Here is a 21890-nt window from a genome sequence, read left to right on the forward strand (position 1 = left end):
GAGTGGTTAACTTCATGCCCCAGTCTCTCTCACAGCCAGGGAAAGAGCCCTGATACCCATTAGCTAGAAGAGAGAACTGGCCCTAGGGGTGGTTTAATAGTTATCTTATTACCGACATAGCTGCCGCTATCGGCCAAAGGATCGGTCTACAATGATATGTAGATAGCGTGCGTATGCCTTTTCGTGTTAATTAGCGTTAATGTACATGTTTGTTTTTTGTAATCTATGGATGCTGATAATTATAGTCTGTGGTCCAGTTTAATCAAATAGAACAAGTGCTCCGAAGGTGGTTCTGTAATTTGTGGGTGGTAATCGCAATGTGTACAATAGCTTTGGTTGTTTAAAAATTGCTGCTGCAAGTGGTTTTAGGTTAGGTGCGTATTATTTTTTTCTTAAGGTTTTGTTTCAAAGTAGACGATGAACAGGAATAAAAGAGAGATGCCACTTGAAAAACGTTCTACTTACTACGTTTACATTTTGATATAACCTTCTTTGAGTTTGAGATGATTCATTAATGTTTTTAGGGTGACTTGTGTTAGAAATTTCAGGTTATTACTGCTCCGAGTATGAAGATGACTTTTTTCTGGGTTGTAGCGCCGTGTATTCTGGTACGGCGCCCTGATCATGGAGGCAGCAAGTACTTCTCAAACGTCGCAATACTTATACCACACTACACGACGCTATAACACAGAAGACCCTATTTTGAGCCATTTGAATTCAGGTCATATCTTAACACTGTCTTCATGTTTTACCGTAATATTCTCCCTTGTATTCCTTAGTAGTTGTAACTCTATGTAAAACCTTTATATGTCAGTGAATTTGCGTTTTGCCCACAGACCATATTTATGGATTTATATGAACTTCGTAAGATTTGAGGTTTTCACAGCGGTGAGTATGAAGATTCCTGTCTTCTGGGTTGTTGCGCTGTGTAGTCTGGTTGATGTTAGCCAACGTTTCAGAGGTCATACTGCCTCTGTCATCAGGGCGATGACGGCACCCTGATGACGGAGGCAGTATGACCTCTGAAACGTTGGCTAACATCAACCAGACTACACAGCGCAACAACCCAGAAGACAGGAATCTTCTTAGATGAACTTCAGCTTCCAATGATTAAAATAACAGTTAGAACAGCAGTATACATAGTTTTTAATATCAAGTGAAGCGAAGTTACTGTTTCTATTACAGTAGTTGAATTGCAGCACTGATAGATACCAAGGTGACAGTGCTGGATCTTTGGCAACCAAACGTTTTCCTCTTCAGGGTCATGAAATCTTGGCTGAAGGGGCAGCACTTCTGTAGTTCAGATGAGGTGAAAACTGAAATGACAGCTGCTCTGGAAAGCATTCTGAAAAATGATTACAGTAATATGTGCTGATGACAAAAGTGTGTAGTTGTCCAGGGTCAGTGTAATCTCAGATTTACATCAGTTAATGGCAGTGAATCTACTGTTGTAACTTTATGAAGCAGTCTTCTATTAGACAATATATATATATGACAAAACAAACTCAATAAAATTAAACTAATATAACCTGTCTCCAGATTTGTATTTATTGAATTAATGCAAATAAATAGTATTCAAGAAATAGTGTCTGTGGTTTCAGTTTGCTAGTACTGCTACAAATGTCTTCTTGGCAAATGGTGTAAATATGACAAAATGTTGTACAGGTGACACATAAATACCTGGTTACTGTATTGTAAAGTTTTACTCTTTCATGTATTAACTGTAATAATTCAGGTAGGAATTTTGTGTAGTTACAGCTTCAGCTGGGAACGTATTAATGATGCTTCATCAGCGACAGATAATTCACAGCCTTATCAACACTGTTACCTGCCGACAATGTAATCCTGTGTTAAATTCAAGACACAATTTAACTTCTGGCCCAAGACTGCAGTCAACTGCATTATTTCCTCATAAAATACTGGACAACGGTGTTGGTGATGAATCAGCTGTGCCATTGCCAAAGGAAGCTAAAGTGGTGGTTTGTGGGGGTGGAGTGATGGGTGCAGCAGTGGCATATCATCTGGCCGAATTGGGGTGGGGACCACAGACTGTTCTTATTGACCAAGGAAGGTAAGGCATTTCACCTCATCAGAAATGTCTTAAATACATGTAAGGTTTATTATTTACAACATTTTTATGTATTATTCTTTATGCATGAATATGTGATAGTTCTATGGTTTTTACAATTGGGATAGTCTAATGGTTATAAAGTTATGTGTCCAAATGAAAAGTGAAGCAGTTTGAAATATCTGTCAGTATAGTGATAACCATTTACCTGGCAATGTATGTGTAGCCGGCATGCAAAACATCATGTGTATTAAAAAGGGCCTCAGAGTGTATATATGGCTGTCATAAGTATAATGCTTGCAGTGATATCACATCAACAAGAAGTATTAAAAATTGATTGTGTAGAATGGTGGATTTATAATTTAACCTTCAGCTGTTGTGCTGGATAATGTTTTCCCATGTGTGAGGTGTAAGTTTTGTACATTCAGAATTCATTTAGTGGCATAAATAATACTTCCTGAAGATCATTTGAAGCAGCAAATGAAAATGTTCTTGTTAGTCACGGTGTTATATGCACTTTGTATTTTTTATTCTCTTTTTTCAAAATAGTGGCATAAGAGGAGGAAATTATGCAAGTTTTTTGTATAAGATTAACATTTAATGGGCATTATTGATACCTTGTAGTTCTTAGGGTCCTTGTTAGGTGGCACTGTGGCCCACCATATTGTGTGTGGAGTAGTAATCCTCCAGATATGGAGGAAAAATTGTTCTTAATAAGTATTAATGGTCAACTGAAAAGGCTTTTTGTCTGGCTTGCTGGCTGAAGGAAAATATAAATTACAAACTGTTATTAAGGTGAGAGCCAGAATAACTCTGTCACTATAGTGAACAGGCTACAGGTTTGATGATTGGGGTTTGATTCCTGACAGTGGCAGAAGTTTTCTCTTTGCCACAATGCTTAGTTAAGAATAGGGGCAAGTTTACTTTGTCCCACCAGGACCAATTGATTTTCTGGACTTGCTGCAGCATTGGATTGGAATGCAGTTTTTGGAATGCTGGTCTGACTTCAATAGAGGACGCCTCGTGACGTTTATTTATTTGGGTATGTGACATACCACCCATTTCAGTTTCAGTCTTATTGGTGTGAAAGTAGCCATATGTTACCAGTAGCCACCAGAATTTACTGTGATGTACAGCAAGTTTCAGTAAGTTAGATTTTTTGTTGTAGAAAAAATGTGTTTTAGTGATACTAGAATGCTTGTTATGCAGGTGTGGTGGTGGAACAACATGGCATCTGTCAGGGTTGGTTGGCGTGTTCAAGCCATCTCTGCCACAAGTAAATTTAGCAAAATCCAGTGTTCAGTTATATAAGGACATGGATGCAAGAGGACTGAAGACTGGCTGGAAGCAGTGTGGCAGTTTGTGTATTGCTAGGACAAGAGACAGAATGACTGTGTTCAGGAGAATGAAGGCCCTGGCAGTGTAAGTAAGTCATTAAGTAGGATTTGAGGTTTTCACGGCAGTGAGTCTGAAGATTGCCGTCTTCTGGGTTGATGCGCCATGTAGCCTGGAAGAAGTTTACCGACGTTTCAGAGGTCCTTGCTGCTCCATCATCAGGGAGATCGCCCTGCATGGCACAACAACCCAGAAGACAGCAATCTTAAGTCATTAAGTGTAATACCATCATGAAGGTAAGCCTCCTGACTTGTAGGAAATGTGGATGTGAGTAGGCAGTTTAATGCTGTGGTTATCACTGTTGTGCAGTGATTATTGCTCGTGATCTTCACTTGTGACACACGTTTGAATTCCATCCAGTTTACAAGGGTTTTTGATGGTTTTATTTTGCAGAATAGTCCTTTAAAACAGGTCTAGCCACTATGTACCCTGTCATCACATTTCCATTATAATGCTATATATTGTTAATGTTGCAGTGGGGTGACCATATGTCTTAATAGGACTGTGGACAATAACAGGCTTATTGTCCATTCCCAAGGTGATAAATGAATGAATATGGAGCAGTGGTATAATGATATTGACATGCAGCTTCGGTAGGCTGGTATCTAGATCTACCCTCAGGCACCACCATGTTGCATAGTGGCACAGCTTTACTTTTTTTATACTTTTCTGTAATCGGTTCGTGGTGATGGCTTCTACCAGTGGCATATCTGCAGTCGGGCTTATTCTCTGGCTATCCACATGTCATTCTAAATTATCATCTGGTTAGAATTAAAGCTCCTGTTACCACAGACACAAAGGTATTATAGGCAAATTGCAGCATTGAAGCCAGAAGTGGGGATCAGCTACCTCATAGGCATAATGCCACAGTTTGAAAAAGGAAAATCCATATTGTATTAGCCTATGTCTTGAGCCTGAAGTACCTGACATGGTTTGCCAGCACCATACTTCTAGCCCCCCCCCCAACTCTTACTTTAAATGATATTTGTGTCTTGACACAGGTCATGGAACATTGATTGTGATTTGGTTACACCTGGAGAAGCACAGAAGCTGTGCCCTTTGATAGCTATAGATGATATTCAGGGTGGACTGTGGATACCTGGTGATGGCGTCGGAGATCCGTACCAAATCTGTCTTTCACTTATTGCTGCTGCTAGAAAGGGAGGTAAGAAAATTGCAAAAATCATTGTTTCACCAAATAATTTGCTATTACACTAAAAAGACTTGAGAAAATCTGGATTTTGCTAGAGGAAGTTTTGGTTGTACTGAGGATTTGAAAATACTTTCTTTTTAAAAATTAATATTACCTATATTGATGATTTTATGGACATTCTGCTTTTCTGGCACAATGTCATTGCATTTACTTATTTTCTACAAATTAAAAATTGCAACAACTTTCAAGCTTAACATGGCTATCACAGTTAACATGAACACTGTGCCACTGGATAGTGCATACATTTGAGGTTATGGGTTTTAAATATGTAAATAGTTGCCAGCTTTCTCTGGTATAGATCTTATCCAATCTGCCTGTTGTGCACTGATGTGTTCCTCATTTTGATTTCTGTGTTTCTGTGGGTTCGCAGGCATGCAAGTTATAGAGAACTGTGCTGTGCAGCAGATCCTGAATCACAATGGTAAGGTTGTTGCTGTAGGCACAAACAGAGGGACAGTGGAATGCCAATATTTTGTTAACTGTGGAGGTTTCTGGGCTCGCAAGATTGGGAAAATGAGTGAGCCTTATGTTAAAGTCCCACTTCATGCCTGTGAGCATTACTACCTGCACACGAAACCAATTCCAGGACTTGATCCCATGACACCAGGTAAGGAGGTGCTGACTTTTGACTTGTATGTTGAAGTATTTACATCAATTTTGCATGAATTTAAGCTGACTTATGTACAGTCTTCATTTATATAAGGGTAATGGATGGAAGAGAAAACATTGATAACTGAAGAATCTGGTTGTGTTGAAAAAGAATCAGATTTTCAATTCATTATATGTGCAGAGCATTCATTCCTAAGCAGAAGGTAGCAGGAAGTGAATACTTTGCTGGATAGTACCCTTATTGCACAGCAGGAACTGCTGCATGAAATATCTGACTTCATATTAAAATGTAAAAAGTTCTTTCTTTGTCGTTTTAAGTATCAGAATGGGGGACTGTCCTTTATTTGGGCAAATTCAGTAAGTGCCTTGTTTCATTTCGACTGACACTGACAGGAGTTTCGTTTCACACAGTTACGTGGGTGTTGTTTCACAGATGTGTTTTGTATGTTCTTGTGTATAATGTCTTGATTTTCTTGCAGTTGTAAGAGACCTGGATGGATATATCTATTTTAGAGAGAATGAAGGCTGTCTTCTTGCCGGAGGCTTTGAGCCTGTAGCCAAACCTGCATTTGAAGATGGTACCATACCAGGTAGGGCTACTTCAAAGGTTTAAAGTTTAGTCAGCTGGTGTGGTCATACTGCACTACTGTACTGTTGACACATAACAAAGCTCTTGTGGGGAGGGGAGATATAGCTCCTACTCATTCTTAACCTCCACGCTGTATGGGAGTGAGTGTTCAGCCTTGTGCCCACCAATAGGATAGGAGGTTAGGAGGGACAATTTTCAGTCTGGACACAGAGGCTAGAATAAAAATCCTTTACCCCTGTCAGGCATCGAGCTTCAGTCGTTCTGGTCCATAGTCAGGTAATATATTGACTTAGTTAGCCCAGCTATGCTGATGGCATTGTTGGCAAAAGTGGTATGAGGAATGATGGGCAATTGCAGTGGGCTGGACTGCACATTTGCGTTTGAATGTGTACTCCATTTTACATTGATTGTATTGCAGAAGTTTTCTTTAGCTTATAGGCATTGTGCTGTTAAAAACACATTTTTCTGCGTAACATTTCAGATTCTTATGGTGGCAAGTATGAAGCTGACTGTCATTCGGGTTGTCCCAGAAGACATTTTATCTTCTCATTAGTCTAATTTGTAAAACACATAGATATTACTAGTAATTTGTCAAGATGTTTTAAAGCCTTGTGAAAGCTATGAATGTTGATTTAGAATACTTGATAGATATGCTGAGCAGTGAACAGGAATTGGCTGTTATAGAGATTTTTTATGATTCATTTGCACTCCATGCAGAGTCATCAGCAGAACGTATTCTCCCTGAAGACTGGGACCACTTCCACATCTTGCTTGAACAGATGCTGCATCGAGTTCCAAGTCTTGGTGATGCAGTACTTGAGCGGCTGTGCAATGGACCAGAAGCGTTCTCACCTGACTGCAAGTGGATAGTTGGTGAGGCACCAGAGGTGAGTTTTACCTGATGTAATACTTTTTGCATCCACTGAACCACTAACCAATGGAAAAGACAGGTTTGAACCGTATTTAGAGAAAATGGGTATCTTATTCAATATCAGTTCTGATAAAAGTATTTTTGAATTATAAATATAATACCTACTTTTAATATTCAAAGTGGAAAATATTTTTGTGGGTAACTAATCAGTTGAACTTAATATATTTTTGTGTATGTGCTTAGGGATGTTCTTCACAACTTGTAAAGTTGAATTAAAATCCATAGAGCCATTTATTTCTGCTTAATAACTTCATGCATGTGTGTGAGTTTTTCTTTCGGATATATACATGTGAAATAGGAATATATATATATATATATTTGCGTGCCTGTGTACACACACACCCACTAACACCCTCACACACACCCAAAAATGCCTCCACCCCCATCCACACACGCACATAAAAACCCTTTCGGACCCTGGATGCATGCCCAATTGTCCGGGTAAAGAAATTGCTGTATAAAATGCACGTCTCTGTCCATGTTAGAAACTTTTAGGGATAATTTGTGCCACAAGAATGCATCGCATGTTGAGTATTTGTCATCACCAATTTGTATGGTATGGGAAACATCACTTCCTAAATATTTATCATGTATTCTTTATAGCTTGGATCTGAAATAAGATATACATACATAAGGGAATGTCAGAATGCTGACTCTGTGGTTATTAATGGCCAAAAAATAGCCAGATGACATATTTATTTCCCCCTAAGAGTGAAAGCGTTGAGAATGCCCTTTTCACTGAAGACTGATTGCTGAAAATTATTCACCCTGGATGTCAAATTGATAAGTGCAAGAACTTTATAGTAGCAGTTGATGATGTAGGACATGTAATAGGTACCTTACTCTGCAGATAGGGAACGTTTAAAGAGTTTTACTCCACAAATGCAGTACTTTATAAAAATTACTGTAAAATCAAAGAAAGTTAACAGTTTATTCAGCAAGGAATATAGAATTTGAATATATGTACATAGTGCACTTTAAAATAATTTTATTAATATCAATTTTATTATTTTAACTTCAGAAGTAAAATTGAACTGTTTGCTTGAGCAGAATTGGAATCCTTTTGTTTTGCTTTTTGTTCCAGATTCAAAACTATTACGTGGCTGCAGGCATGAAGACCATTGGCATATCAGCTGCTGGTGGTGTAGGAAGGGCCACAGCTGAGTTAATTGTCAATGGATCTTCATCATATGATATGTATGAACTTGATATTAGTCGGTTTCTTGGTCTTCATAATAATCGCAAGTTTCTCCGAGATCGTGTCAGAGAAGTACCTGGTAAAAGCAGATTTTATTTATAACTTTAAGAATGATGCTAGATGATATGTTTCTCAGGGGTTTTGGCCCATTAGAAATGATGCTAAAAGTATAGATGATTTTAGCACATTATAGGAAATATTTCAAATTGTTGGGAAAGGGCTGAGTAGTAAATATGTCAAAATTTGTAATCATACTTTAAATGGTGATACATGTACGTCTTAAATTTTGGTTTACACTGTAGTAGCATTCATGAAACATGCCACATAAAACAGAAAAAAACAAACTGAAAACATTTTTCTATTGATTCTTTGTTGCAATCGGAGGTTATATTTCTGAGTAGATATGTTTCAATGGTAATCTTGGTGAGTGTGATGGTTCTTAGTTGTTTAAAAGTGAATAAGCATAATAACATAGAGAAGCTTTTTCCATATATAAATAAGGCATTTAATAGTGAGTTTTAAAAGAAATATTGTTTATATACTATAATACCTGTATTTATACTTAATTAATTGGCTTTCTGAAGCTTTTTGACTATCAGATAAAATTAACCCTTTTCAAAAATTGAGCCACGAGAGTAGACGTGGCCTTGTCGGCTGTTGCTTGTGTGGCAAGGGAAAAGTGGGCTCTGCGCATGCGCTGGTGATGTATTCCTTACCTAAGAACATCGTTCTATCAGTCAGTCAGTACATTAGCTCACGCTGTACGGCTTGTATAAGCTGCGGGTGTATTTCGGTCCGCTAGTAGCACAGAATTCTACCCCACCTCCCTCAAAGATGTCAGGTCTACTCTCGTGCCTCACAGACAATAGTTGGAATGTTTTTATGATACTGATCATTCATAAAACTTTGATATACTCTGCCTATTACATGTGCATGTTATATGTAAAGTTGTTCAGTTTCTCTAAGTAACATGGGGAAATGGACATCAGAAACTGAAAACAGAATATTTTATGAGCAGTGGACTGATGAATCTTGTTTTATTGAGTATAAAGATAGATTTTGTGCATGCTATATAAACATAGGTAGCTGAAGAGTACAATTTAGAGTGAATTTTTAAACTCTGAAGTCTAATTAGGGTGGCACAGCTGTGATTGGCTCTGAGAACAGCACTGTGCCTTTTTATTTATGCAAAAATTAGTTATCCAGAATGAATTAACACAGTAATACTCCATACTATATTATTCTTAAGAAAACATTATTATCAAAGATCTCAGATTTAAGAATTTGTGAATGATGTGAGTCCAGTTACTTCTTTTTCTACACATGGAGACAATAGATACATTAATGTCATCATCATCTTTACATGCAGCTTTCGGATAATAGGCACAGTAAGTGGTACATTTCAGTTGACATTAATTGTCAGTTTATCTTTAATTTGTTGAGTGATCCTGTGTATGTCAGGTCTGCATTATGCCATCATATATCCTTTCCATGAATTCCAAACTGGAAGGAATTTACGGATGTCACCTATATATCCAAAACTGAGGGAGGCAGGTGCAGTGTTTGGACAAGTTATGGGCTATGAGAGGCCAACATGGTTTGACCCAGATTATGCATCAGGTAGGCTATGTTTCTACTTCTTGATAAGAAATCATGTAATGACAGGCACCAAATTGCAATAAACACATTAATTAATCAAAATATATGCACATTTATGGAGGAATTTGTCTGTTAACCTCTATCAACCATGTGTCATGGCTTACATGCAGTTCAGCTGGCTATGTTCAATAAAGCATGTCCAGTGGCCCTGTAGTATGGGGGTTAAATCCCCTATTCCTGTTTTATAAAGGTTAATGGTAAGTAATGTGAGGAGTCTTTTCATAGGAAAGAACATTGTCCTTAACATAGACAATTTTGGAAAATAGTTGGTTGCCAGTATTGCGACTAGTTGGGATAATGAACATCCCACCATAAAACAATGTTTGTTTAAGATAGAAGCTGAAACTTAATATTGAATTTATTATATTTCTGCAGTAAGTGTGAGCTAACACAAAATGGAAAGGAATCGCCAGGATTTACTTTTATCGAGGAAATCCAGGGGCATTACTGATCTGACTGGAGCATTCACCACTGACTCATTTCTCATGCTGAGAAATCATAGTGCTGTAATTTATCATTTACCCGCCTTCTTTAGTTAAAAGACATGCAGTAGGAGAAAACTAAATGTCCTGCTTTACTGTACTAATTTTTTTAAGGGCACCCCCTTAAAGAAATTAGGTAGAGCCAAGACTGAAACTGCTTGTTGGTCTCTGAAATGCATGTATACATGCGTACACAACAGAATATTAAATCTGTTGGCTTTTGTATGTAATTTTGTAGGACCTGCTTGTTTTGACTGGGTCTGCGATTTGTGAAGGAACATGCATAAAATCTTTGCACGTAACTTAGACAGGACATCTGAACGTGAAATTAATTATTTTGTGTTAAAAAGGTTTAATTAGATGTTTCTTTGTATGCTAGGGTTTATTACTGACTTTTATGCAAATTAACATGACTTCTTAGGTGTGTTTGCTACCTTGTGCAGGACCTGTGAAAATCACCCCTTCTATCTGTCTGTTTCTGTCAAGTACCGATAAACCAATTTTGATGAAATGTGATACTGTAGAAGTTTATGAACAGATGTTGAGATTTTAATGTAGATCAGACAGTTTTAATGTCTGCATTACATAAGGGAATAAATACCTTTTTCAGTTTTTATCGTTATATAGGTAAATATATTTTCAAGTAAGAACATGTCATTTTACCACTAATATCCTAGCAATTCATTGTAGCTTAACGAATTTCAGTTTTCTTGATTTTTCTCTGAATTATTAGAAAAAGTTGATCAGAGTTTGTTGCAATAAATAAAAATAATTAAATCTATCTTTGCACCTGGTGATTCAAATACAACCACCATGCAAATCCTGTAATTACTATTGAATTGTAAAGGAAAGTCCTTTTTTTAAAATCCTCTGCTTTCATTATGGAAAATGAGACTTTGGAGCTGCTGGTGGGAATGTAGGTACAACTGTGTGGGGTTGAAGGTCGTTGACTACAACTCTTGTCATTCACGGAAGCCAAGGATCAGATTTTGGAATACATGCCAGAATTGTTACACCATGCACATTTATTAACTTATTTGTAAGTTATATTCAGAAATTAGCTAGTGTCAGATTATTATATTTATTGTCTGTTTTTGTTATTTGTTTGGGCAGGGAATGATTCTGATACAAAGAATGGGCTTCATCCATACAGAATAGCATATACAAATACGTATGGCAAACCTCCATGGTTTGAATTTGTCCGTAATGAATATTCAGCATGTCGGGAACAAGTTGGCCTCAGTGACTATTCATCTTTCACCAAAATTGATTTCTGGGTATGTATGATCCTACATAGTGCAACCCAAATTACATGTTTCATTATGGATGTATTGTGAGTGTTTTTATGCTCTGATTTTGGAAATGGAAGATTTTCAAACTGAGAAAATGTTTATGTGAGATTTGAGGATGATGATCTTCTGGGTTTCTCATTGACTTCTTCTCTACCTACTCTCCATCTAGCCTTTCCCTCTCTGATGTCTGCTTGGAGACTCCCTATTGGCCCCACACTTTATCCATCTTATTCCTTGTCCCTGTTTGGCTCATTCCTTTGGCTTTCCCTTCCTCCGACCCTATAAAAATCCCCCCACTTCTCGGCATCACCATTTCATCACTGAAGATGGAGATTTTATGTTTCTCTGAAACATTGGTGTCTACCGACAAGTGTACACGGTGCTAAAACCCAGAAGAAGAATATCTTGAGCAAACATATAATTCATTAGTCTTAAGAGAGGTTAAATCTGATGCTGCCTTCAAAGAAATGATAAAGGAATGTGAATTGGAGTGTTAGAAAAGAAAAGTAATTTTTAAAAAGAACAAATGGTTCAGGGAGAACTGTCCGTGGCAAATGATGTGCAGTACAGAGTGTCAAGGAGTTTAACTGTGATAATGCAAGGCTACACACTTCTCAAACTGCAAAAGACTGCAGTGGATATCAGCGAACAGTTTTTCAACATTTCTTATTGTTCTTCTCTGGCACTGTGATTTCTGTTACTCTCAATGTTGAAGAATTACCACAGTTCTTCGGATGAAGAACTTTGTTCTGCCATTGTGAGAGCATTTTGGAATGATATAAATACTAACCTTATTTTGGTTTTACGGGCTGATGGCTGGTGCATTTTTATGTATTCATTTATTTATTCATTTACTGTGATAAACTTTTTTATAGTCACATGAAATGTGTCTCCTCAGGAGTGCATTTGTATTTTTGTTTCAGTCCAAAGGAACAGAGGTTGTTGACAGCTTACAGTACTTATGCTCGAATGATGTGAATATACCTGTTGGAGGAATAATTCATACTGGAATGCAGAACAGGAATGGTGGTTATGAAAATGACTGCAGCCTGGCAAGAATTGCAGAAAATCAGTGAGCATGAGCATTGATCTGTACCATAGCATTTTAGAAGTAACACATTATTATGTGGGGTTCTGTAACTCTGTCATGTGTTGCAGAGTTTCTATTGCATTGCAGTATTTTATTTTCTGCTTAGTGTCCAATAATTTGCTTTGGCAGTAGTGATGTTGAACTGTAAAGTTAGCTAGGGATTAAGAGATTACAACACTGCCTGATCTCAATTTAATTGTTACATTTCGTATTGGTACCCCTCCTTCTACCAAACTGGAAGGTTAATCGTAATTTAAATTAGAAGAACACACTTCTTGATTTCAGCGTGGCCTATGATTTGCTATTTGGCCATCCTTGTTCTACTACATCGCTGACAGCAGGAACAAAATTTTTGTCGTTGTATGTGCTTATGGATCATTACCTGATGTTCTGGTGTTTTTGTATCTTCATTTCTCTTTGAGTGATTTGTGCATGTTTTATTGCAGTTATATGATGATAGCACCTACCATTCAACAGACACGATGCAAGGCGTGGATCCAGAGACACCTCCCTACTGATGGCTCAGTTTCATTGTCAGATGTGACTTCTATGTATACAGCGATCTGTGTGATGGGTCCATTCTCCAGGGTCTTCTTGTCTGAACTCACAGACACAGATCTCAGTCCAAAGTCTTTCCCATTTTTTACATTTAAGGTTCAGTATTTATACATTTTTATTTAACTTCACTAAATGTTTATATTTTTTTAAGCTTAATTGTCGGTGTTTTGTTTGAAAGCATTGTTGTATCCACTGTTGGACTAAATAGCTGTGCTGTCTCCTCTTCTGCTACCAGTGGTTGCCCCATTATGTGGTTAGAATGGACCAACTTAAGAGAACTTCCATTTCTCATTCTTAATAATGCTATTTTCGGGGTCCGCAGTGGCCGCGCGGTCTGAGGCGTGGGTCTTGTGCCACTTTGTCGCGGGGACCGTGGGTTCGAATTCCACTCATGCCATGGATGTTCTTCTGTGTTGTGCTGTCCTATGTACAGGTAGAGGCCTTGTGACAGGCCGATCCCTCGTCCAAGGAGTCCTACCGAATGTCTATGGATCAAGCCAACTGAAAAAAAAAGTTGGGGACCTGTAAAGGGTACCGGAAAATGTAGAAAACATTGTTAAACCAGAAACAGAAGGAGAATAATGTTATTTTGTGTTGAACCATGGTCAAAGTAATTGTATTTCGTTTCCATTCTTAATCTACAAATTTTTTATGACACTAATGTTGCTTTACGTCTCTCAGTTATGGGATCCTGTTCAGTTGCCTTCGATTATTTCCTGTTGGCTATTTTATATTAAATATTCTTGCTTAATTAATTTTGCTGGTAGAACCATTGTATGTTAACACAAGTTAACCTGTCCCTTACCATCATACCAGACTTAAATATTCTCTGTAGACATTTTCAGCTTGATTAAATTACATTTTATTAATGTAAGTGCAATTCGGCATGCCACCACATGACACAAAGGCTTTAACATTATACAGCTTACACATTCTACTAGGATACATTGGGCTCATAAATATTAGTATTCTTTGTTGTCTCAGCACCTATAGTCCACCATGCTGTAAGGAAATTAATAATTACTTCTGTCCTGCAACACCCCAGTATGTGACAAAGTACGTCAGCTGTAATGGTGAAACGTCATAATCAGTATAGTAAGAAACAAACTTATTTGCAAACTGTTAATTTTCAGGAACTGGACGTTGGTTTAGCAAATGGAATTCGAGCAATGAATATCACTCATACTGGAGAACTTGGTTATGTCCTGTATATTCCAAATGAGGTATGTGCGAATGACATATAGTGATTTATGCAAGGCATAAATTATTAAAAACTTGTGTGGCAGGATATTTAAAGCTAAAAGTGAAGAAGAAGAAGTAAAGATAAAAAGGCCTTGGTATTATAATCTCTAAAGTTGCTATGAGAATGTAAAGTAACGCATTAATGAGTCATCAGTCATACTGCCTGATGAGGTGACGCATTGTGGTTTCTTTTCAGTTTGCTTTGCATGTATACACACAGCTGATAGAAGTAGGACAGAAATATGGCATTCAACATGCAGGCTACTACGCCATGCGGGCACTTCGAGTGGAACGGTTTTTTGCCTTTTGGGGCCAAGACTTGGACACGACCACTACGCCTCTAGAGTGTGGACGCTCCTGGCGAGTCAAATTTGATGTACGTTTGCTCATCAATAAATATTATGTTGTGACTCGAGTAACATTTTATTTGTTAATAAAGAGAATTAGTAAGGTTGACTGGTAGTAAAGATGTTTCGAAACCTCAATCAAAGTCTCGGACAGATGTACCTAACAGAAGACCGAATGGAAGAGGAGAATTGAGGAGGCCATGGACCAAATATGGACTGGAGAGCCATAGAAGAAGAAGAATAAGAAGACTGGTAGTAAAGAGTGTGTGTTACAAGGTCAGCTAGGTCCAGATTTTTCTGCTTGCTGATGTCAGTCTTTAGCTTCAGAGTTAATGCTTTGAAAGTGGGAATACCAGACCCACAGATTGGTTCAGAACCCATGTTAGACCAGTCTTTGCTGCAAATAGGAGAATGTTGCATCTTGCCAGGTGTACAGATGACAGAAAGACTAGATCAGCCTTTAATTAACAGAACATTTTTTTAATCTAAAATATTGTATCGAACCATTGATGGTTGCTCATGTAACCTTTCTTGTTCAGTGGAACCCTGGTTCACAAATGTAACTTCAACTGGAGGCATGCACCAAAAACATACAAGTTTTGGAAAAAAGAAGTTTTTCCGTATATGCGTTCAGTGATGCGATAATTTATTTAGCAGGTTGTACTCTAGCATGTTCCCAAAATGACCACATTACTCATGTTGTCTGTTGTGTATGTAGAAAAACATGGACTTCATTGGACGTAACGCTTTGATGAAGCAACGTGATGAGGGTGTGAAACGAATGTACGTGCAGTTGATTCTTCAAGATCATGATCATGAGATAGATCTGTGGCCATGGGGTGGTGAACCAATCTACAGGAATGGAAAGTATGTTGGTGCCACCACTACGACAGGCTATGGTTTTACGTTCAAGAAACAGGTTTGTTGCCCTTCACTGATCTCTCATCATGTATCCTTGCGAGATTTGAGGTCTATGATATTGATTGCGGTCTTACAGGTTTTGACGTCATGTGGTCCTGTAGGCAGTTACCAGCATTTTGGAGGAATGTATCACCTCTGTCTTTAGGGGGAAAGTGAGCCTGATGTTCACCATGAAGATGGAGATGATGCATTCCTCCAGAATGTTGATAACCACCTACAAGACCAACTGGCTACACAACCCAGAAGATTACATCTAATATGTATGCTTATGTATTCTTATGCGTCAAACTTTGTTAAATATTCTATGTTATTTAAGATACATTTTTGGACATATAATTTCATGGCATCAATTTGTTCCCAAATTCTTTCGATACATTATTATGATTCATTATTTGGTCTGTGCTTTGTATTATGCATGAGAAGAAAGGTCTGTAGTGTTATATTGGCGTGTGATATCTTTAGCCTTCTGTAATTTCGAAAGCTATTAAGATTTGAGGTTGTTATAGAACCACACAGAAAATCTGAATTGTGGTCTTCTGGGTTATGCCTTTTTTTGGATAGGTGTTCCATACATTTCAAATTTGGGCTAGATTAGCGACTGTCCTGAGTGAAAAATCTTGTGGTTTTCCCCAGTTTGTAATGGGAAATGCCTCCAAATAGACCACAACTGCCTGTTTTCAAGCCCTTATGTAATAACTATATAATGTCTGCATTTTAGATAAGAATTAATCATATACTGTTACAGGTTTGTCTGGGGTTTGTCCAAAACTTTGATGATAAAGGAACAACCCAAGTGGTGACACCAGAATTTGTAACCACAGGGTCATACGAGGTGGACGTAGCTGGGATGCGATTTCCTGCTAAAGTGAACCTCCATTCTCCAAATTTGCCAACACAATATCCCGATAAGGAGAGACTGGCTTACAGAGCCACTAGAGACATTATCGACGACATTGTGGTCAGTACACGCAGCAAGTGAACATAGAAATATGGAAATATCCTCTTATGTTCACATAAACAGATTGACTGCGTAAAAGATATTTCATCACTAACTTGTAGTAGTGCATGGTGACATTGAAATACTCATTTTCTAACAAATATACACATTCTAGTCCATGTGCCTCTCTAGATAATATTGCGGGAAGTCATTTTTTAAAGGCACTTTTACGTGGTTCTGATTCAAAATGAGACCTGTTAAAGGAGATTTTAATTTTGGGAACATTAAAAGGGAAGCAAAGCAGAAAAATTTGGTGGATATCTCAACACTGGTGTTTGTTTTTTGACCAAAAATTGCCGTATTGTGTGTCCCGTGTTGGAAGATGCGTTGCTACGATGCAAAATCTACTTGTCTAGCCAAGAGTTCGGTACTTTTCAGTTAATGTGCTGTCATAAACGTTCCAAATGATGAATGTTGTTCACTGATGGATGATTCCCTTTTTACTGAATAATCAGATTAACATGATTTATACATTCACAAGAAAGATTAATAGAACTAGAACTCATAGAAATTGGAATCCACAGTTTATTAGCATTTGTTAAAAGAGAAACAACTACAATAGTTTAGCCATATTAAAATGATGAGTACTAATAAGGACATTAGAATTTAAGTTTATAGGGAATAGACCCCTGGGATGTCCCAGAACAAGATGGTTCATCCAGGTGCTGGAAAACTTGAAGAGATGGAAAAACTGCAAGAAATTGAAAGGGCTTTTCATCATTGTTGCTAGAAGAAAAAGAATTTTGACTTTCACATTTTTTTCACGTACGAAGACTCCGGACTTTTCTGTGACATTTTGTTTCTGGGTCATATAGAAAGACCAAAGTCCAAACACCAGTCACTGCTTCTGAGAAAACGTCTTTTCAAAAGACACAAAACGCAGCGCTAATAAAATACTCATTGCAACCACTAAACATACTGAATCTCCGCGACTGATACAAAACTCCCGAATCGTGGGTCATGTGATCACACAGGCACAATCTCAACAGCGCCGCCGGTTGCTGCGCAGAGAATCCGTCTGTCTGACCTCCTTTACGTCTCAGATCCGTGGATGTTGATGGATTTATGTGTGTGGTGGATACCTAGTGGTCTTCAGGTAAAACATTAGGTTCTTATGTAGAGGGTCTTAGGTTTAATCCTTAATTGGAGCTCAGTAAAGGTGTTTCTATTCACATCTGTCAAGGATTTGAATTGGGGATGTGGAGAACGCTGTTTTCCAATCATTTTGGCCGTGGCTATAATGTGATAATGTGTTTTTTGTACATGTGTCATAAATTACTATTTTGTTTAATGGTAAGCAAATCTATCTTTAACGTGTTTTGCATTATGTTTGTTGAGGCATCTGATATAGTTGTTATGAAATGCCTGATTTGTTGTTTATGCTTGATAATTCATTTTGTATCAATGGATATCATTCTGTACCCCTCACATAGATACAAATGCATTGAAGTTTGCAGAAGGGAATGCCATGAGGACATTTAAGATTAAAAATGTCTATTCAACGCTGTATAAAAATTCTCACACTTACGTAGGATTTGAGGTTTTCATGGCGATGAGTCCGAAGATGGCTGTCTTCTGGGTTGTATCGCCGTGTAGTCTGGAAGAAGTTTGCCGACCTCTGAAACGTCTGCAAACTTCTACCAGACTACACGGCGCAACAGCCCGGAAGACAGCGTTCTTCGGACTCACACCCGTTTGTAATTTATTAAAAGGCAACTTTTGACTGATGGTGCATCTTATGATGTGCTCTATGTTTATAGAATGATATCAAGATGTATATTTAACTTTATTGTAAGTGGTACATGTACTCCAATTTGGATATAATTTACATTTATCAACAAATCTCTACAAATGCAAAATGTCGTCACATGTCTTCGCTTATAGTATCGTTACAGACAGAATTCCTTCAATTATTTTGGCTTAAGTAATTAACTATTCTTATTTAGTCATGTGACTGAGGTTTGAATGTGAGTTGCAGTTTGATATTTGTTGTGCTGATAAACGTTCATAATTATTTAGAGGCCTTTGAATGATACATTTTTAAATTTGTAAGGGTATTTTGTGAAATTATATATTGATATGTTGTCGTTTCATAATATCTAGTCATGAATTACAGTCGGAAAGAACTAAAGTTTATTACAATTCTGTTACTGTGTATATTGACATAAAGAATGTTTTGAGTTGTAATGGATCTAGCCGTTGTTTATGTGTTGTGGTTTAGCAAGATAAGATTTATTTTTAGCGGTAAAATATTGTGATGCAGATCACAAATAAAAGTATGTTTGTATTTTGCATTCTTATCTTTCCTGCCCTTTGTCATTTGTGTGATGTAATTTAAAGTTTGTTGATTCAGTGTTCGTTTTGTCAACAAGCTTACGCACCTGGTGTCAGCCGAGATTTGACTTAAAATTTGGTGAGAAGATTATGAATGATTACCGCTGAATAACTTATTTTAGAATTTTCAGTTATGCTGGCTAATACCTGTTGTTTCAGCGGTTAGTGTATTAGCGTAGTATTCAAAAGATCCCAGGTTTGAGCCTACTCTTCTGTTATTATAAGTACAAAAAGTAAAAAGTCTTAGAGATTACAGCGTCACCTGAATACAGCAGCAGAGTTGTCTCCAAAAACATTGTGTAAATCTGATATGCCGCAGACAGTAAAGAATGTCCAACATTTATTTTTCTTCTCAGTAGACCCTCTTCTATTGCTGTTAGTTGTCAGTGTAGAGGCTGCTATTTTATTTGACTTATTGTAAGCTGTATTCGGGAGTAATTCTTGGGTGGAGGAATGGACGATCATGAAATGTTTCCTTCAAATAACAACGCAAATCGTGTGAACATACACAACTACAACCAGGCAGGTGCTGAAGTGATCCAAGTCTATGATCATCTTGATCTTGTATTTTTTTCAGGGTAAGAGATCTATTTTGCCCTCCTGTCCTGGATCCAGTGATACGCAGACTCGCACATGAAGACGGAGAGACTCAGTTCGTGCCCCAGTAAGAGTAGAGCAAATGGTGAAACAAAATGTGAAAGAGACAGAGACGAGTACTCTTCTGCCAGGTCTACAACCATCCGGGTTACTTTCCGTTGTCCCATAGGGTCAGTGAGATCCCTCATTATCTTGTCGGGGATACCCGCTTGCACCAGGTGATGTATGATTTCATTGATTCGATTCAGGATGTAGTTGTTACTCAAAACCATACTGACGTGGATCTGTAATTGTTCCTCTCGAAACTTGTAAAACACGTACGTTGCAGTCCCACCGCACAGACGACCGTAATCGTAGTTTAACAAATCCGCATCATAAAACATGGCAACCGTAGGCGTCTGCATAAGAAACAACATCGAATCTGTAGATCTCCTTAAAAGCTTAATAGGCATCCTTCTCTTCTCCAGATACAGCAACAGTGTGTCATAAGTGTTAAAAAGGAGTTCATACTGCGATTCCTCAAGTTCTTCAAAACTGTCTACCTGGTGCTGGAAACCAGGATCGACAAGGTAGCTCGTGATGTACATCTGGAACACCGTGTTGACGCACAAACAGTAAATGATCCACGACAAGAAGACTGAGCGAAGAGAGAGGCTGCGAGGCATCTCGCCAACACCAATACACAAAAGAGCAGACCATGCGTTAGTCAAACATTGCACAACGCTCTGGTACTTCGGAGGTTCCTCGACGCTTGAGATCGCAGCTGTAAGCCGGAGCACAAAAGATGCCACAAGGATCAACAGGAAACCAATGAGCCAAGTGGTCGTACTAAAGACCCTGGACATACTTGCCCAACGTGGGTAGGTTTCTGCAAGCGGAACGTACCAGGCATATGTGAGGGTGTAGAAAGTCGCGGTCTTGTATTGGAAAAAAGGCAACACCCTTCTGACATGCACATCAGCTTCGACGTAAAATTCTTTACTCTCATCTGAATCCGATATAAGTGACATATTCATTTGTTTTGCTACGTATCGTAGCATCTCCACGAATAATCCTTTCATGGATATGTCTTCACCTTTTTCATTGTCTTCGAAAATCAAAAACGGGGGTTGCTCATACCCGAATATCTCAATGTAACATCCGTTAATATTTATTTGTGTATTTGAATGAAATTTAGAGTTTTGAAGGAACCTTCCTCCGTTCGGGCTCGGTATCCAGGAATCAAATAGGACAACTTCTTTGAGACGTCCGCACTGGCCCGAAGGTGACTGATATGGCGACCATGTGAACAAGTTTACAGCTTCAGACACGTTATCACGAATAAGAAGTGTGACGTTAAGAATTTGGTTGTCGCTGAAATAGTGAAGCACATCATAAACCAGGTCTCTGGTCCCTGCGTCGCCTGTCACCACAACGAGCGTGGGGACGAGTCTGTTTAGAAGGCCAGACCGATCGAGCACATCCACCTGGTAGCTTTGATCTCTGAGGACAGCGAAAGAATCTTCGTTCTCGAAGCGAGTCACTAAGATAAAGCCACCGAACAATTCACTAGTGACGTCAGAAAGGGAGTCCTTATAAGGTGAAATTACTATCGACCATCGACATATTCGGTTCAGATTTTTAAGAATGCGGTTTTCAAAATCTAATACATTTTCCATGTTATAAAGAGCCTTGGAAAAATTCTGTAGCTCCAGTAAAATGTGTGACATAATTCTTATTTGTTGTTCTCTGTTTTGTGTGTCAAAGTGCAAATATTCTACCTCCTTATCGATTATGCAACCGTTCCTTCCGATCTTCTGGTAGAATTTACGTTTTATCCAGTTATAAGTAACTGTCGGAAAGGAGGGATTAGAAGTAAGGTTTGTTATTGATTTGGAAAAGAGGAGGGAGTCTGCAGAGGGGAAGTACCGCTTGGAGGTCTCCGTGGTGCACTCCAGAAGCACGTCTTCGTCTTCGTACAAGTCGACGTTGTCTGCGTAAAGTTCTGTCAGCGCCAGAAGACAGAGGTGGGTCTGTAACAGCGAGACAGACGCCTTCCGTCCGTAATGCACGGAACTGTTTATACACAAACGAACATACATGCAGACCTGATTCAACAGCCAGTAACTCTTCATTACCTTATTTCCTTAAGCAGCGTTAACAAACATCTTTTTAATGGTAAAGAATTGCATATTCATTTTAAGTACCGATTGAATTCTTATATATTATTTATACGAGCTTCGTCTTCAATGAGATTGTGGTTTTCTGGGTTTTGTTGGTTTCAACTGACGTTTGGGAAGAAAGTATCGCCTTTATATTTAGTTCTGAAGATGATGATAATTTCCTCCGAAACTTTGGTAACCACGTATAAGACTACACGGCTTCAAAA

General features: G+C 38.2%; 1 protein-coding gene across 11 annotated transcripts; it reads left to right on the top strand.

Annotated features, from left to right (window-relative positions):
* Positions 1-33: 33 nt before the first annotated feature.
* LOC110830657 (pyruvate dehydrogenase phosphatase regulatory subunit, mitochondrial) lies at positions 34-21239 on the top strand. Of its 11 annotated transcripts, XR_002543324.2 has the most exons (18): positions 180-374; positions 1753-2071; positions 3278-3490; positions 4465-4628; positions 5047-5283; positions 5765-5875; positions 6592-6761; positions 7890-8082; positions 9465-9623; positions 11258-11421; positions 12360-12508; positions 12973-13180; positions 14218-14307; positions 14523-14702; positions 15392-15592; positions 16340-16552; positions 19503-19740; positions 19990-21239. XR_002543324.2 is itself a non-coding variant. In XM_022065814.2 (17 exons), exons 2-17 carry the CDS (start codon positions 1779-1781, stop codon positions 19560-19562), a joined length of 2805 nt encoding a protein of 934 aa, XP_021921506.1. In that variant the 5' UTR covers positions 34-167; positions 1753-1778; the 3' UTR covers positions 19563-21239. The 11 variants fall into 11 exon arrangements, 10 of the variants coding, with proteins under 10 accessions (XP_021921506.1, XP_021921502.1, XP_021921503.1 ...); XM_022065814.2 differs by lacking the exon at positions 180-374 and adding an exon at positions 34-167 and having other exon boundaries at positions 19503-21239; XM_022065810.2 differs by having other exon boundaries at positions 19503-21239.
* The last annotated feature ends 651 nt before the right edge of the window (positions 21240-21890 follow it).

The sequence above is a fragment of the Zootermopsis nevadensis genome, unplaced genomic scaffold, assembly GCF_977971745.1.
Source record: "Zootermopsis nevadensis isolate Lab colony 2312 unplaced genomic scaffold, Znev_1.0 Znev_ptg000007l, whole genome shotgun sequence".
Classification (NCBI taxonomy): domain Eukaryota; kingdom Metazoa; phylum Arthropoda; class Insecta; order Blattodea; family Termopsidae; genus Zootermopsis; species Zootermopsis nevadensis.

Excerpts from the sequence above, each read along its gene's own strand:
- LOC110830657 (XM_022065814.2), top strand. The coding sequence starts at position 1,779 with ATGATGCTTCATCAGCGACAGATAATTCACAGCCTTATCAACACTGTT. Across the intron at positions 9,624-11,257 it reads TGACCCAGATTATGCATCAG|GGAATGATTCTGATACAAAG; the intron begins GTAGGCTATGTT and ends TTGTTTGGGCAG. Across the intron at positions 13,181-14,217 it reads TCCCATTTTTTACATTTAAG|GAACTGGACGTTGGTTTAGC; the intron begins GTTCAGTATTTA and ends GTTAATTTTCAG.